This window comes from Sapajus apella, unplaced genomic scaffold (genome assembly GCF_009761245.1).
Source record: "Sapajus apella isolate SASKATOON/1434 unplaced genomic scaffold, GSC_monkey_1.0 scaffold44, whole genome shotgun sequence".
Classification (NCBI taxonomy): Eukaryota; Metazoa; Chordata; class Mammalia; order Primates; family Cebidae; genus Sapajus; species Sapajus apella.
In genome coordinates, this window is record NW_022436984.1 from 2985968 (window position 1) to 3002330 (window position 16363).

At 43.0% G+C, this 16363-nt stretch overlaps 1 protein-coding gene across 1 annotated transcript in view; it reads right to left on the reverse strand.

The window, feature by feature from the left end:
* ALK (ALK receptor tyrosine kinase) overlaps positions 1 to 16363 on the reverse strand; it is a 756557-nt gene that overhangs the window by 115473 nt on the left and 624721 nt on the right. The window contains exon 9 of the mRNA XM_032239194.1: positions 2033 to 2202. Coding sequence (XP_032095085.1) covers positions 2033 to 2202 — 170 coding nt within the window. The remainder of the gene's footprint in view (positions 1 to 2032; positions 2203 to 16363) is intronic.

The window sequence follows — 16363 nt, forward strand, 5'->3', positions numbered from 1 at the left end:
CAAAGCCTCTGCTCTTTTATCCAGAGTGTTTCTTTAGTTTTTTGGGGCCAGTCATAGCTACAGTCTAGTTTGATTTTAGCAAATGAAAACTGCTGTACCTCATTTTCCTTCAGTACCATTTGCCTCTGGGTCTTGATGCTTCCTGTATCATCTGTACCTCTGAGAGGGCAGCTTCTGGCCTCAGAGCATGTCAGTGGTACACAGGCTCCTAGTGAATGGAAGCACTCTTGTTTTCTGTAATCGTACGCTTATTAAGTCATGAGCGATCATCAAACCAAGCTGTCTTTTGTCTGAATCCCCACTGGACAGTTTGGTCTCAGTATCAATATTGGAAATATCAGTCTGGTAAACAGCCTTTAACAGGGAAGAAGGAGGCTGAGAACAAAGTCTCCTTCAAATGAAACTCTAGAGGATGAGAGTGAACAGAGTCAACATCTTACTTGCTTTCAATTCCCTGGAGTGGTTATGAAAGAGAGAAGACTTACTGCATTGAGGAAAAACACCCCTTTGATTCATCTGAATTAATTTCACCTCTCCCAGGAGGGATGATTCTTTCACCACCCTCCTGTTCACACACTGCATGCAGCCCCCACAATGCCCAAAGATGAAAGAGTATTCTGTAGTGGGCAGAGCTCACACCTCCTCCTTTCTCCACTTAAATCCATTTGTCCTGGAGTCACTGATCCTTGGAATGTCTGTGGGCTTTGACCTTTAACCCACTCACAGCTGAAGGAGTGGGTAGCTGGTGCTCAGAGTAAGGACAATACCTTCTTCCTTTGACAGCACTAATGCAGTTATGAGCTCTTGTAAATAGCAGACTGTTGAGTTTGGGTGAAAAATGTGAAAGCTGCATGCCAACTGGCATCACCCTCCACCTTGCCTTGAGCTCTCTGCCCTCATTTTTTGAAGGTGGACCCACCAGGATGGCAATTTGAATGTGTTTTAGGGGTCTCAGGCAGAGGCTGCTCTGGGTTGTAGGGTTTGATGTTTAGCCCATAAAAGATGGTTCTCCCCATCCAGATTCATTCATCTGTCCCCTTTATAGAAATGGCCCCTCACCCCTCTTTTGTCTGGAACAGATCAGCACCCACCATGAGGGTTCAGGATGATACGGCAGGGTCACATGAGTGCTGCCATACAGGGCCATCTTTATTCAAGCACAGCGTGCTCCAGGCTGACTGCAGGTGGCAGAATAGTGCCATCCTGGGGAAACAAGTGGCAGTGAACACTCCATGGTTCCTGCTCCATTGCAGAGCCATGTGGAGTTTGTGATTTTCTAGTCCAAACCTCTTGGCTTAAAGGTGAGGAAACTGAGGCCCAAAGAAGTCAAGGATATTGCTCAAAGTCACAGAGGCCATTAGTGATAGAATCCAAAAAGGAACCAGGACCCTAGGTAGAAGCATTCCTCTGTTTACTAAAGAATTTGCCATCCTCCTTATTAACCTGCCTTGGGACCTGACTCAACAGAGAGCACTGGACTTGGAGTCAGGCCTGGGTACCAGTCCCAACTCGGATTCCAACTTGCTGGCGCTTCACCATTTTGATTCTCAGTTTCTCCCCTTATAACAGTACAGGAGTGGTAAATGATGATAAGGCCCATCCTACCTACCTTGTGGGTTTTATTGTTAATAAGGATAAAATAAAAGTCAAATAGGAAAATAAGGCAAAGTCCATCATGTAAGAGAACATGCTGTATACATGTAAAACCAAGCTGTGATTTGGGAGTAATGTGAGTTGTTCAATTTTATTTTTCCTGTAGACACTGGAGGTGGCCAACCAGGCCATACCAGTGGTGTCAAGATGAGTGCTCAGTAGCCTCATCATCCCTTGGAGAAGCTTGTAAACTGAAGAAACTGTGTAACCTGCAGAATGTCTGTGTGTGTGTGTGTGTGTGTGTGTGTGTGTGTGTGTGTGTGCATGCACATCTGCATGTGCATCAGCGGTAAAAGGCATGAGGAAAGGGAAGGGATGATCCCTTCTGCATTTTAGCTGATAGAGGAGAAGGGCGTGGGGGCGATGGGTAGAGGCCTACCTGTCAGACACGTCGAGGAGAGGCAACACCGTCCACTGCCACAGGCTCAGGCCTTCATAGGCGGCGACATGCCAGACCATCCTGCCTTGCTCCTTCCCAGTTTTGTTCTCCACTAGCACCAAGGACACGTTTCCCCTCAAGACTCCACGAATAAGCCAGGACATTCGGAGCTGTGAGGGCAAGAAGAGTCAGAGGACAAGGTATGATTTTTGAAAGGTCTCCTTTCTGGAATTCCCCACTGAAGCCTCGAGGACCTTGCCAGAGACTCAGCTGAGGTCAGCCTAGTGAGAAGAGCTGGATGCCCACTGCCTGTCTCCCAAAGTGGCTTTCACCAAAGTTCAAGTCTCCTACTTCTTAGGATAATTAAGTGAATCTGTTAATTTTTTTGTGTGTGCAGGGACAACTGATGGGCAGTTTTGGAACTTTGTTCAGGTTGATGTTATCATCCTACCTTTCACAAGATTCTGCCTCTGAGGTGACATCACGATCAATGGGGCAGTAAATGAACCTCCTAAAAAGTAGCCAAAGATTCTTGCCTATGGCCCCAATTCACTTTGTGACCTTGGACAAATGATTTTGTGACTCAGTTTCTTTTAGTGTTTTAGGTATCATAAATTTTTATCTCTTCCCCAAAGACTCATTTGAATAATCTCATTTGAATGGTGTCATGTCACATGTCAGCTAGCTAAAAACCCAATGACTTGATACCTGTGGCCATTGGCAGGCAAAGGCCAGACAAAAATCTACATACCAAGATCTTTTAATATGGGTGTCTTTCAAAGAGGATGCCCACTTTGCCAAAAGGAAGCCACAACTGTTTGTTTTTCATTGTGTCTTTATTAAAAGTTTCTATGGCACGGTTCCTAAACATTTGAAAGGGAATTTTAGCTAGTAACCTTTCTTTTTTTTTTTATTCAATTGAGTTGGGAGACGGAGTTTCGCTCTTGTTACCCAGGCTGGAGTGCAATGGCGCCATCTCGGCTCACCGCAACCTCCGTCTCCTGGGTTCAAGCAATTCTCCTGCCTCAGCCTCCCGAGTAGCTGGGACTACAGGCACGTGCCACCATGCCCAGCTAATTTTTGTATTTTTAGTAGAGACGGGGTTTCAGCATGTTGACCAGGATGGTCTCGATCTCTTGACCTCGTGATCCACCCGCCTCAGCCTCCCAAAGTGCTGGGATTACAGGCTTGAGCCACCGCGCCCGGCCTGCTAGTAACCTTTCTAAGGAAGTTTAAGTACAGTCATATTCAGAGGTAGGATATACTATAAACAAGGTTTCTGGTCTTTGTGTTTATAATGATAAAGGTTTATATATTTGATAGAAACAATCTATAAATAACATTTAAAACCTAGGAAAACTGCATCATATCATTGCCAAAAATATTCCTGTTCAGATCCTGTAATAAAAAATGGTGACTATTGCAGAAAGAAGGGTAAAATACGTCTTATGGCAAGCTGGAAGTTTCATCAGAGTAAAGGTACCCCCTTTTCACTGATTCTCTCTGAATACCTGCTTCTCTGTAAATCACCACTCCTTTGTCTTCCAGTCCTTGATACATGGTTGCCTCATAATTTGAAGAGGCTAAGAACCATGACTCACTGCAGCCCCAAACTTCCCACTTCCTACATACAAACCCTTCAGTAATAAGGTCACACCAGGATATTGGGGTCCCCAGGGACTGATCTACTTCTGAGACCCTAGACCTTGTAAGCCTGGTCTATAACCACAGACTCTTCACTTGTATCTCTCCCATTTCTCCATATCCTGGGTAGCAAATATGTATCTCCATTGAGACTTCCTAGGATAATTGAATAAATCTGTTAATTTTTTTTTCTGGGCTCACTTAGCTTTCTTGTACCAGCTGGATGCCATGCTTGGAAATTTCAACTCTACCCCTGCTAACTCAAAACACTTCAGCTCTCAGCCCATGCCATGCAATGCCTAGCTTGGAATCATGCTTGACACATGCTTTCTCCTTTTGCTCCTTGGCTGCAGAATATTGCAAATTTGAAGTTCCATGAATTCAGACTGTTGAATCTCAATGCCCTGGATGTGAGATGGTACTTGCTCATTCTCTGTTGATTTCCATAGTTGATTTCTGGATACACACAGTATAATGGGTGTTTCAAACTCTTCCTCACATACTGATGCTCTCACTCCCTGGTGCCCACCTCCTGATTCATTGATTTTATTTCTACTTTAAGAAAGATCTACTACGTCAGGTACAATCTCCTTTAGTCCCCTTCTCTCTTTTTGGCAGGCTGTTTATTTATCCCGCTTTCTTTTCCTTTTCTCTCTTAGAGGAAGCTGGGTCCTTCATTGTCTTCCACATTAGCCCTGCACATTTTCTTTCCCCCAGTCCTTGCTCTTTTGTTACTGCCCTCCTTTCCCTCCTTTCCCCAGCATCTCAGAATCTATCTTCTGGCTCCTTTGTCTACACATGAGGTCAAGGCTCACCCATTCTGGAGAAGTATCCTTTATTTGATCCTCCGGGCCCTTCTGGCTTGCAGCCATTTCTGTGCCCCATTCAGATGTTCCTATCTTGAACAGCTTTAACTGCTGTTCTAGTTCCTTGTGACTCCTTCTCTCCTTAAACTCTTTCAACCTGGCTTCTACATAATTTCCTCATTACTTTAGCAAAATAGAGAAACCATGTCCTTTATAACTCTTTGAACTCTTCAGAGTCTCCCAAAGTGCCTCTCCCTCTCTGCTCTTTCTCTTTTCTGAATTTTCTTGTATATTTCTAGGACATTCTCCCATGGATCATGCTCATCTGTGAATTGGGGCCCAACAACTGTCAGTGGTTCCTCATTCCCTATCAAAAATTATGGCATTCACATTCCTCTATTATCTGAGGAAATCAACTTTTTCATCATTCAACAAATATTTGTTGAGCACTTACGCTGGGTCACATGAATTCTCCATTTCAGAATGGCCTAAGACCTCTAGAATCAGCAAGCTCTGAATGCAAAACCTGTTTTTGCCACTTTGGCCTAGTTATTTAATCATTTTGAAGCTCAGTTTCCTATTCTCCAAGATGAGAATAGTTTTATCTCTTATAGGGTTAAAGGACTATTAACTGAAATAATAATTGATATAACAAAATGGTAAAAAGGCATTTTGGCTTAAGCATGGAGGCAGTGGGTGCTGCATTTCAAAGGGAAGTGTCAGAGCACAAGGTTGCAGAACTTTCAAGGGAGGTGGATAAAAATGAATGACATAATTCTTAACCCCTGACTCTTACTTGGCATATTACAAAATGCTGGAGGTTAACTATTAGGAGAGAGTTTTTGGAAGATGCTTTTGGCATACCATGAGTTCCACTTCACTTTCCTGCTAAGAAGAAGGGTGGGAAGAGGGTTCTGTCTTTACCTTAAGTAAGAGAGAATGGTTTTATGATACCACTTCGAGAACTTGATACTTAGCCCCTGCAGTTTGGGAAACACAGTGGATTAGTGTCTCTCTCCTAGCTGGAAGGTCTAAAGTTTGAACTAGGGGCTGGTTAGCTGCTCTGATGGCAGAACAAGGCAAGGTGGCAGCACTGGGTGGCCTGCACTCCCAGAGTTTGCTAAGGCAGAAATGCATGAGTGTTGCATATGGGTGAGAGGAAAACCATGTATAGGGGAGCCCATGTGGGGTCACTGTAGAACTTGCCTAAGAGGAAGGTAATTAGACAATAGTAGGAAGGAGCTAGCAGTATCTTGAGATGCCCAAGAGTGGAGGAAGGAGGAAGTAACCACCTGTAATAGAGATGTACATGCTCTGCCAGGCATGGTGGCTCATGTCTATAGTCCCGAGGCTGAGGTGGGTGGATCACTTGAGGTCAGTAGTTCGAGACCAGCCTGACCAACATGATGAAACCCTGTCTCTACTAAAAACACAAAAATTAGCCAGGCATGGTGGTGGGCACCTTTAATCCCAGCTACTCTGGAGGCTGAGGCAGGAGAATGACTTGAACCTGACTGCAGTGAGCTGAGATCGTGCCATTGCACTCCAGCCTGGGTGACAGAGCAAAACTCCACCTCAAATAAAATAAAATAAAATAAAATAAAATAAAATAAAATAAATAAGAGAGATGCATATACCCTAAGTCACAGTGAAAGATTCCAAGCCATAGTGGAGGGGTTAGGAGAAAGGTCGATCTACAAAGAAACTCCAAAAGTCCCTGAGTGAGAAATGGTGAGCCTTGGACATTTGTCACATCCAAAGAACACCAAGGCAAGATTACCCAGCAGTCTCCAATAAGAACTTTGCTGCTTCCCTGAACTCCCCTCTCTGTCTATGCTTACAACCCCAACAGGTCAGAAGTCATCAAGATGACAGAAGAGGAGCAGAGCTGAGTGGAGAACCAGAGAGGCCACTGATCACACCCTTTCTCTTATTTCAGGCTTTCCATCTGCAATCGGACTGAGTGTAGAGGGGGCAGGAGAGGGAAGCAAGTCATGATTTTAAAGCAAGATTGAAGTTGTGACTGGATGAACATGTTGATTACTAAAAAGCCTGGGTTTTGCATTTTGAAGTGACTGAAGAACGGTGTGCATTACCTTCAAGTGACCAGAGAAGTAGCCTGTCAGTTTTCTCCTAGCAACCCACACAAGAAAGCTGTTTGAATGCAGGTTCTAGGCTCCCCTACAGCAGTCTACTCGCCAGATGTGCACCTGCCTAGCATTTCTCCGCTTCTATACTTTTTATTCCTCCATTTTCTCTACCTGCTTTTTCCTTTTGTCCCCTTAAAAAATGAAATCTCTTTCTTTTTTAGGAAGCCTTCTTCTTATCATCCATCTCAGAAACAACCTCTTCCTCTTAAATCTTCTAACTAAGGTTATTGGTACCTGCTGTCTTGTCTTCTCTCTCTGCCCCTGGTCATGAATTCCTTCAAGGCAGGGACTGTTTTATTCATCTTATGTTCACAGTAGCTGTCAAGCAGCGACATGTGGTAGGAACCAATCAATGTCAGTATGGATAAAACTGTATATCTATATAGGGAGACACTCTTGTCTTTGCTAGGCTTTCCTTTTAGGGGTAGTCAATCAACTTTCCATCCTAGGAATCTCCTTGGTATTTTCTTGCATTCTAGGGGTTAAGGACCAGGAAAGGAGAGAGGATCCTCACTTCCCAGCCACTTGGCTATATTCTAAACTGCCCCCTCCTCAGCTGCTCCCTAGAACTTTTCAGTTTAAAGTAGAATCTGCTGATGGTGTGAGCATGTCAGTGAGGTGTAGCCCTGTCTTGTCTATGCTGGGACCAGGGACCAGCCATGAGCTGAGCTCTCTCCATCTTCCTGTTCTGTGTTTTAGGCCAATCAGAGTGAGCAAAAGAGAGAGAACTGGACTGGCCACCCAGGAATGTTGCGAAGCCCACGGCATCCTTAGCCTTCTGAGGCAATCCACCAGGATCCTTCCTGGGATTAGTCTTTAAGGGAGATCATCATCTACTTACAGATAGTTACTATACTCCGACTCTGTGCTGCGTACTCTGCTCTTGAAGGTTAGCTTCTGCCCTCATGGAGTTTATCATCCAGCCAGGAAGTTAGAATTTAAATGAATGATTATACATGTGCTGATTGTAGCAAAAGGTGAAGTAATTGGAGCCACTTGACGGTAAAGACATGTGACACAAGATAATCAAGGTAAGACACATGACATTACACAGTAAAGACTCGGGTCCAGACAGCCACTTGACCCAACTGTTCAGGGCTAGGAACAAATAGGAGAATTAAAGAATTAACTTAACCTCCTATGTTTATATCAGAAGACACGCATCTACAGCCACAACTCAAGCCAAGGCATACACTGTCTGAGTTCCGACAATGACTCATTCTAGAGATAGATGCAAAAGGCTTGGAATAAGATTGCAAACTGGTAGCCAGTGAATGGTCAGCAAATATGTATTTTTTGGCCATTTTATTCATCCACTGAGTGTTCAGTAAGGGAGTATATCCAGATGTTCTTCCTCAGGATATAAGCAGTCCACTGGCTAGCCATATGCACAAAAATGAAACTGGACTCCACCTCTCACCATATATAAAAATTAATTCATGATGTATGAAAGACTTAAATGAAAGACCTCAAACTATAAAAATCCTAGAAGAAAACTTAGAAATAATTCTTTTGGACATTGTCCTAGGCAAAAAATTTATGACTAAGACTTCAAAAGCAAATGAAACAAAAACAAAAATTGACAATTGGGACCTAATTAAAGAGCTTCTGCACAGCAAAGGAAACTATAAACAGAGTAAATGGACAGCCTACAGAACAGGAGAAAATACTTGAAAACTATGCATCCAAGAAGGGATTCGTATCCCGAATCTATAAGAAACTTAAGCAAATAAAGAAAAAAACACTTCATTAAAAATAACACCTTTGCCCTTTGTCTGGGCAAAGGACATTAATAGACATTTCTTAAGATATACAAGCAGCCAACATACACGAAAAACTCTTCAGCAACACTAATCATCAGAGAAATGCACATCAGAGCCAATGAGATACCATCTCCATCAGTCAGAATGGCTATTATTAAAAAGTAAAAAAAAAATAGATATTGGTGAAGATGCAGAGAAAAGGGAATGCTTATACACTGTTGGTTGGAATGTAAATTAGTTTAGTTGCTGTGGAAAACAGTATGGAGATTTTTCAAAGAACTTAAAACAGAACTATCATTCAACTCAGAAATCTCACTACTGGGTAGCTACGCAAAGGAAGATAAGTCATTTTACCAAAAAGACACCTACAGTCACATATTTACTGCAGCACTATTCACAATAGCAGAGTCCTAGTATCAACCTAAGTGTCCATCAATGGTGCACTTGATAAAGAAAATGTGGTACATGTACCCCATGGAATACTACAGAGCCATAAAACAGAATGAAGTCATGTCCTTTGCAGCAAGGTGGATGCAGCTGGAGGCCATTATCTGAAGTGAGTTGATGTAGAAACAGAAAATCAAATGCTGTGTGTGTGCTCACTTATGAGTGGGAACTAAACAATGAGTCCACACGGACTGAAAGATGAAAATGATATACTGGGGACTCCAAAAGGTGGAAGAGAAGAAGGGGGAAAAGGACTGAAAAACTGCTTGCTGGGTAGTAAGCTCACTATTTGGGTGATGGGTCCAATAGATGCCCAAACCCCAGCATTGCATAATGTAACATACAAATTCAGGGAATTTCCTAGATCCCCTGAATCTAGGAAAGAGCTAGATACAAGCAGTCCAGAGCCTATGTCTTTTCCTTGGCCTACTTCTCACCTGTAATTATAATCCTAGTTTCTTCCAGATCGTGCCTAAGAGGAGTCAGTGGTTTCCTGCTTAGAGCGTAGTCCTCAGACTGGTAACATCAGTGTTACCTGGGACCTTGTTAGAAATGCAGAATCTGGCTGGGCACAGTGGCTCATGCCTATAATCCCAGCACTTTGGCAGGCAGATCACAAGGTCAGGAGTTCGAGGCAAGCCTGGCCAATATGGTGAAACCCCGTCTCTACTAAAAATACAAAAGTTAGCTGGGTGTGGTGGCAGGTGCCTGTAGTCCCAGCTATTTGGGAGGCTGAGGCAGGAGAATTGCTTGAACCCGGGAGGCGGAGGTTGCAGTGAGTCAAGATAGGGCCAGCCTGGCCAACAGAGCGAGAGTCTGTCTCAAAAAAAAAAAAAAAAATGCAGAACCTCTGGCCTGATGCCAAATCCCTGTCCCTGTGCTTCTGTGACTCATCCCATAACCTTTCCAGAATGCACTGGAACCATCTGTCCTTTGCTGCAACATTCATTCTCCAGCGGCTCGTCAAACTGTCTTCCTTCCTTGCCTGCTGACTGTGGTATAACTTGGAGTCTGTGCTTCAAGGCCAACGTGTATTAATTGTGTGACCTTAAGCCAACCACTTACCTCCTCTTAACCCATATTTTGTTATAGACAAACTTGTGATAATAACCACACCTTCCCTGCCTGCCTTAAAAGAAGTTTACAAAGTATGAGATGAAGAACGGGGAAGCAGAGCTCCTGCGACACTGCGAATGGCATGGCGAAACCAGTGGTTTTAACTGGGGTGCAAATTAGAATCAGCTTTCCAAACCACCAGTGTCTGGGCCCCGCTGCAGAGACTCTGATTTAAGTAGCCATGGGTAGGTCCCGGGCACTGGCAGACTTTCAAACCTCTCCATGTGATTCTAAAGTGCTGCCTGGGTAGAGACCTCTGGGGAGCTGGGCTACTTAGTGCAGGAAGTACCTGGCCCTCTCAGTGAGGGGTCCTTTTTCATCTTGGACTTTGAGTAAGAGCCAATTCTTAATAACTTACAAATGGCTTAAAATGGGCCCACCATCACCAAGGTGTAGGGGGAGCAATTTTCCTGCAGTGGGGAGTCTGCTGCCCTCAGCTGAGGGCCTTCTTGGGACTGTTACATCACCTCCAGAAAAAGCCTGAGAACAACTGAGAGAGAGAGAGACAGAGAGAGAGAGACAGAGACAGAGAGAGAGACAGAGACCCCCTTGGGCAGGAATGACTCAAGGATGTAGATGTGGCTAGAACTACCCTCTTGGACCTGAAAGGTAAGGTTTTAGCCAGTTTCTTAATTAGAAGGCCTGGAGGATGCTATCAGCTCTTCTGAGTATTCCTTGTTGATCATATGTGTGTGACATTATATAGCACTCACCGTATGTGGTTCCTAGAGCAGACTGCAGGCTCAAGTTCCTCTCAAAGACCTTCATTTCTCTTATATAGCCCTTGGTTAAGGAGGTCCCTTGAGATCATTTTATGTAAATACCCATGCCAAGTATACCCAGCTTGATCTTGGCAATCAAGATTCCAGTCCAAAAACAGCCTTGGAATCTTAAAACTATTTCTATCTGGGTGGCCTATAGCAGATGTCCTCAATATTTTTGCCACGAGGGACTGGTTTCGTGGAAGACAATTTTTCCACAGACCAGGAGCAGGGGTGGGGGAATGGCTTTAGGATGACTTAAGCACATTACATTTATTGTGCACTTTATTTCTATTATTATTACTTTATAATATATAATGAAGTAATTATACAACTCATCATCATGTCAGATCAGTGGGAGCCCTGAGCTTATTTTTCCTGCAACTAGACGGCCCCATCTGGGGGTGATGGGAGACAGTGACAGATTATCAGGCATTAGATTCTCATAAGGAGCACACAACCAAGATCCCCAGCATGTGCAGTTCACAATAGGGCCCCTGCTTCCATGAAGCTTCACTCACTTGCCTGCCACTCACCTCCTGCTGTGTGGCCTGGTTCCTAACAGGCCATGGAGAAGTACTGGTCTGTGGCCTGGGGGTTGGAGACCCCTGACTTACAGAATATGAAGTCATTTGTTAATTGACTCTTTACTGAATGCCAAAAAGTGGGACTAGGCACTTGGATATAGGCTTATCTCATTGTATACTGACAACATCCCTTCCTGTAGATATTATTCCACCCATTTTTCAGATGCAGAATTGGAGGCCTTGAGAGGTTAAGTCAGTCACCTCTGGGCACTAAGCCCACAGGCTGCAGACCTGCAGTCCACACGATGCTCTGTGTTCTTTCTGCCATACATGGAGTGCAATGCTTGTGTAATATATGATGGTACTTCTTAAAGCTTCGGGGGCATATTGTGAAGACTTTCCAGATCCTCACTGCTCAAGCTGTGATCTGTGGAACTGCAATGTGGGTGCTACCTGGGAGCTTATTAGAAATTCAGGGTCCCAGGTCCTGCCCCACTCTTCTGAATCAGAATTTATATTTTAACAAGATCTTACCCTAGAAATATTTTGTATTGGAGAAATTAGGGAGATAGTGAACTGTAATGCATTTACAACCATGGTCCGTGCCAGACAATTAACAGTCGTGTGTGTGTGTGTGTGTGTGTGTGTGTGTGTGTGTATTCACACAAATATGGGAAATTTTATACAAATCCCAAATTATATTTATGGGAAATAATGTTTGCTGGTGCCAGTAACAATAACATTTCTGATCCTTCTAGACACATCCTAGTAGATATAGGTTATAAATGGCAGTGTTTGACTAATAAACTCTTTTATATGCAGACAGCAAATGAGACAAGTGAATAGACACAACACCAGGAGCACGCCACCAGCAATTATATCTTCTGGTTCCAGCTAGCACTTTCACAAGGGCCTTTTTTTCCTGGACTGATAGACTTTCCAATTATTTGGTACCAGTGTTTGTCATTTTATTAATTAAAGTCCTGTATGTAAAGCAGGAATGGCATTGTGGCTAGGGCTAATGCTATTATTTCTCTCATGGTCCATTCCTCCTCAAGGGGTAATTATTGCAATTTTATGTCTTGAATATGCCCCGTGTGTGCTATGCATACCTCATGGCAGCTTCAGAACAATCCCTTCAACTCATAGAAAATATTGTAGTGATATTTAGCCTGCAGATTTCAAAAGAGATTCAATGACATCAAATAATATTCACACTGCATGCAACGCCCCCAAATGTAGAAAATGCTACAAAAAAGAGGGGATACCTTTCTTCAAATTTCTGAAGACCTGCATGAATTTCAGTAGTAGAGAAAAAACCAAGGCTAGATGCTGTAGTGTATATTTCACTCCAAGAGCGGGGAACACATTTTTTAAGAGATGCTGAAAGATGCGCTTGCGTGGTGGGTGTACTCCCTGGGTATTCTCCATCCAGTCTTTGTTGAATGACTGGGATTGGAATTGTTATCAGGAACATCTAAGCAACCTGTGTGGAGGTTAAGGCTCTCCCTCAATATAGGGTGCCAGAGGATTCTAAGTGTGAATGAGTAATTTTGGGTTCTCTTGTTTCAATGTGGTATCTTATTAACTTCAGCTGAGAATATTGACACATTGCAAAATCCAGTGTTTTTGTTCACCATCTTCTAATTCACCTGGAAAAAAGAAACACCAACTCTCTAGCTATAAATAGCCCAAATACAAATCAACCCAACACAGCAAGAAGCTGGTCAGATGCAGATTTTTGATAACAAGCAAACAAAACATGTGGCTGGCAAATACTTGCAATTATGGAGGCTTAAGAAATGCTGGATTCCTGGTCCTCCAGGATACTTAAAAGATCAGGATCCTTCCTGAAAATGCCACTTAATATGTCTCCTTTCTGAGGGATCGTGTAGAAGCCAGGGAACACCAAGGGACATCTATATGCCCTCTTTCTGAAAACGTAAAGGCTACATATAAAAGCAATAACCCAGGGATCCCTGGCTGGTGAGGTTATAAAGTTACAAGCTGTTTTTTTGTCTTCTGTGGTCTTTTCTTTCTTTTCCATTTTTTTTTTACAATGAATATCTGACTTTTGATAACTAGAACAAAAACAATAAGATTAATTTAGAGTATGCAGTTTTTAAAACATGTTTATGAAGGTTAATATGGATATGGGAAAATGTAATGTTAAATAAACAAATAAGACACATGATGTTTATATAATACCAGATTTATATTATATAAACCCTTTCTCTATAGCAAAGCTCAAATCCAAATCTATCTGTCTGCAAGGAAATATACCAATATCTTTAGGGGGTAAGATTTTGGGCAGTTTCAATTTTCTTCATACTTTCTTGCATTTTCCTAATGTTCCACAATGAACATAAATTTCTCTTATAATCAGAGAAAACAAGAAATGCTATATTAAAAAGGCAGTGAGAGAGGATTCTGATGTTGGAAAATAGTAAAAAGCTAGTCCTATGTTTTTACCCACTTCATGGAGAATCAAGCTATTGTGCCTGTACTCTGGGCTTTGTGAGGGAGACCAAGGGAAGGTGGGAGCTTCTGTGGAATGAGGTGGGACAGTGCTGTGAATGGAATGAAAGCGTTGGTATCAGAAAAAGTGGTCTATTTTTTATGTGTCATGTAATATCTCAGAACTTTAGCATCTTTATCTGTAAAGCAGGGTCCACAGAACTTTCCTTAGATATTTATTATGAGGCTTTAATAAGATGATATGAGACCAGTGCTCAGTTTAGCAAAGACATTTGATAAATGTTAGTTCCTTTCTCCTGCATTGGAAAGAACAGGCAGGGGAGACTTTGTTAAACAGTTCACAAAAAACAGAATAGGACAGGGTAAAAATGAAGTATTAAAATTTGTCTAATTTTTTTGTTTTTTTAATCTTCTGTGTTCCCTAGAGAATTATCTTTCCAGGCTTATGGGAACAAAAAGATGTTTTTTTTCTTCAGTTACACTGTAATGGTGTAATCCTGGCCAAACAGCCACCCCTGTGCCTCAGTTTCTCTGTGTGTGATGGAGATGACACAGTAGCTTTGTAGTCTGACTCCTGGGGAACAGGATGATTCTAGGCAATGAAACTCCCACAGCTTTCCTGGACACTACTGGCAAAAGAGTAGATGTGGGGGGCACAGGAGCATCTTCAGGGGCCCACAGCTCCCTGGGGAGTATTTTTCCCTGACAGCTGGAGAGAGTATGTGCCCTTAATGGGCTGCTCCCCTGTACATGGGCTACATGAATGTGTTGCAGTGATCACTAATGAAAGCCAGGGAGGTCTGTGATTAACATACAGCTTTTGAACGGGACCCAAGTCTGTGCTAAGTGCCAAGGAAGATCCTGTTCACACCCCAGAGGTGAGACAGTGATTATTCCTAGACCTCAGACTCATCATGCATTGGGAGAGGTATTAGTTGTGAATGGCTCAAAGGTATTAAATTAATTATGTCTGACTGCAGTTACATTGCTGTTGATTACTGTAGCCATTAGCAAGTGCTCTGGCAGAGTCCACCACTTAACAGGCAGTGGTGACAGAATGCTGGGCTCCAGCTCTAGGTGCTGGGGTAAGAATGACTTTGGGTCAGAAAGCTCAGGGAGGTGTCATTTGTTGGGTCCCTAGGACTCAAGAGGAGGCTTCTTGTTCGCTCTCATCCTGGACAAGGGTTATGCTTGCAATGGAGGGTTGGGGGTGGGGCTGCGCAATTAATTAATTAATTAATTATCAACGAAGTGTGTTTATTGGGCACATCCTACTGGTGCTAATGTGAGCACTGTGTGAAATAACTCTCCCGGCCCGCCTACGTGCTGCTGCTTGACTGAGAGGAGAAATCAGAACATAGGCGGTGTCTGAATTTACACAGCAGCAACTTCCTCATGCCTGAGTAACATAAGATGAGGGATCATGATCATCATCATCATAATTGCTGCCATTCATCAAGCTTTGCAGAGAAGACAGAGGGTTTTCACATTTTCCTCTGATCCTGGTAACAGCCTCATGCAGCAATTAAAACAGGTTTGCTTGTTTGCTTTTTATTTTTTATTTTCAGTTAGAGGAAGTGACTTGCTTGTGGTCATATGGCTCCTAAGTGGAGCAGAGCTGGGATTTAAACTCAGGCCACCTAAGTCAAATCCAGTGTGTATAGATTTGTTGGGGAATGGGACAGACCTGGCTTGAATCATACTCTGCCCTAGCAGTCAGATTACAAAGCTACCCTTCAGTGTCATCTCCATCACACACAGAGAAACTGAGGCACAAGGGAGGCTGTTTGCCCAGGATTACACCATTACAGTGTAACTGAAGAAAATACTATGTTTTTCTTCCCGTAAGCCTGGAAAGATAATTCTCTAGGGAATCTAGAAGATTAAAAAAAAACTAGACTGAAATTTAATACATCTTCGCCCTGTTCTATTCTGTTTTTTGTGAACTGTTTATCTCTAACAAAGTGTCCCCTGTCTGCTTTTTCCAATGCAGGAGAAAGGAACTAACATTTATCAAATGTCTTTGCTAAGCTGGGCACTTACCTTGGGACAGTCACTTAAACTCTTTAAGCTCCAGTTTCTGCATCAATAAATGGGGGTAACAATTTTTTTTTTTTACAATGAGATAATATAGGTGAAATGCTTAGCACAGTGCCAGCCTTATATTAGATAATCAATATTTGAAAATTACACCCTTAGTTGGCTTTACCGATATGAAGGGTCCCTTCCTCCAGCTTTGGACTAAGTGAAGGCTTCTTTCTATTAGAGTGCAAAGAGCTAGTGTTTGAGGGCCCTGATTAAGAATAATGGCTTGTTTTCTCATGTAATACAGCCAAGCGATTTGTAATTGACCTGAAGACCAGAAGTTTTCAAACTGAATGTAAGTTTTCTTAACTTTCCTATAGAATCAACACCCCAAAGAGATTCCAGATTCCCATGGCTGTCTCCCCGCATGGCTGGGCACAGGGCAGGTTTGAAATCAGTACTTGCTGGTTCACCACCTGACTGCGGACCCTCAGTGCCTCTCCCTCACTCATCCCTCCCACTCGGTGTCCCTGTGTGCATCCAGCCAATCAAGTGCCTTGTTGCCATGGCTCAAGGGCTCATCTGAAGAACAGGGAAGATTTCAACCCCTCACA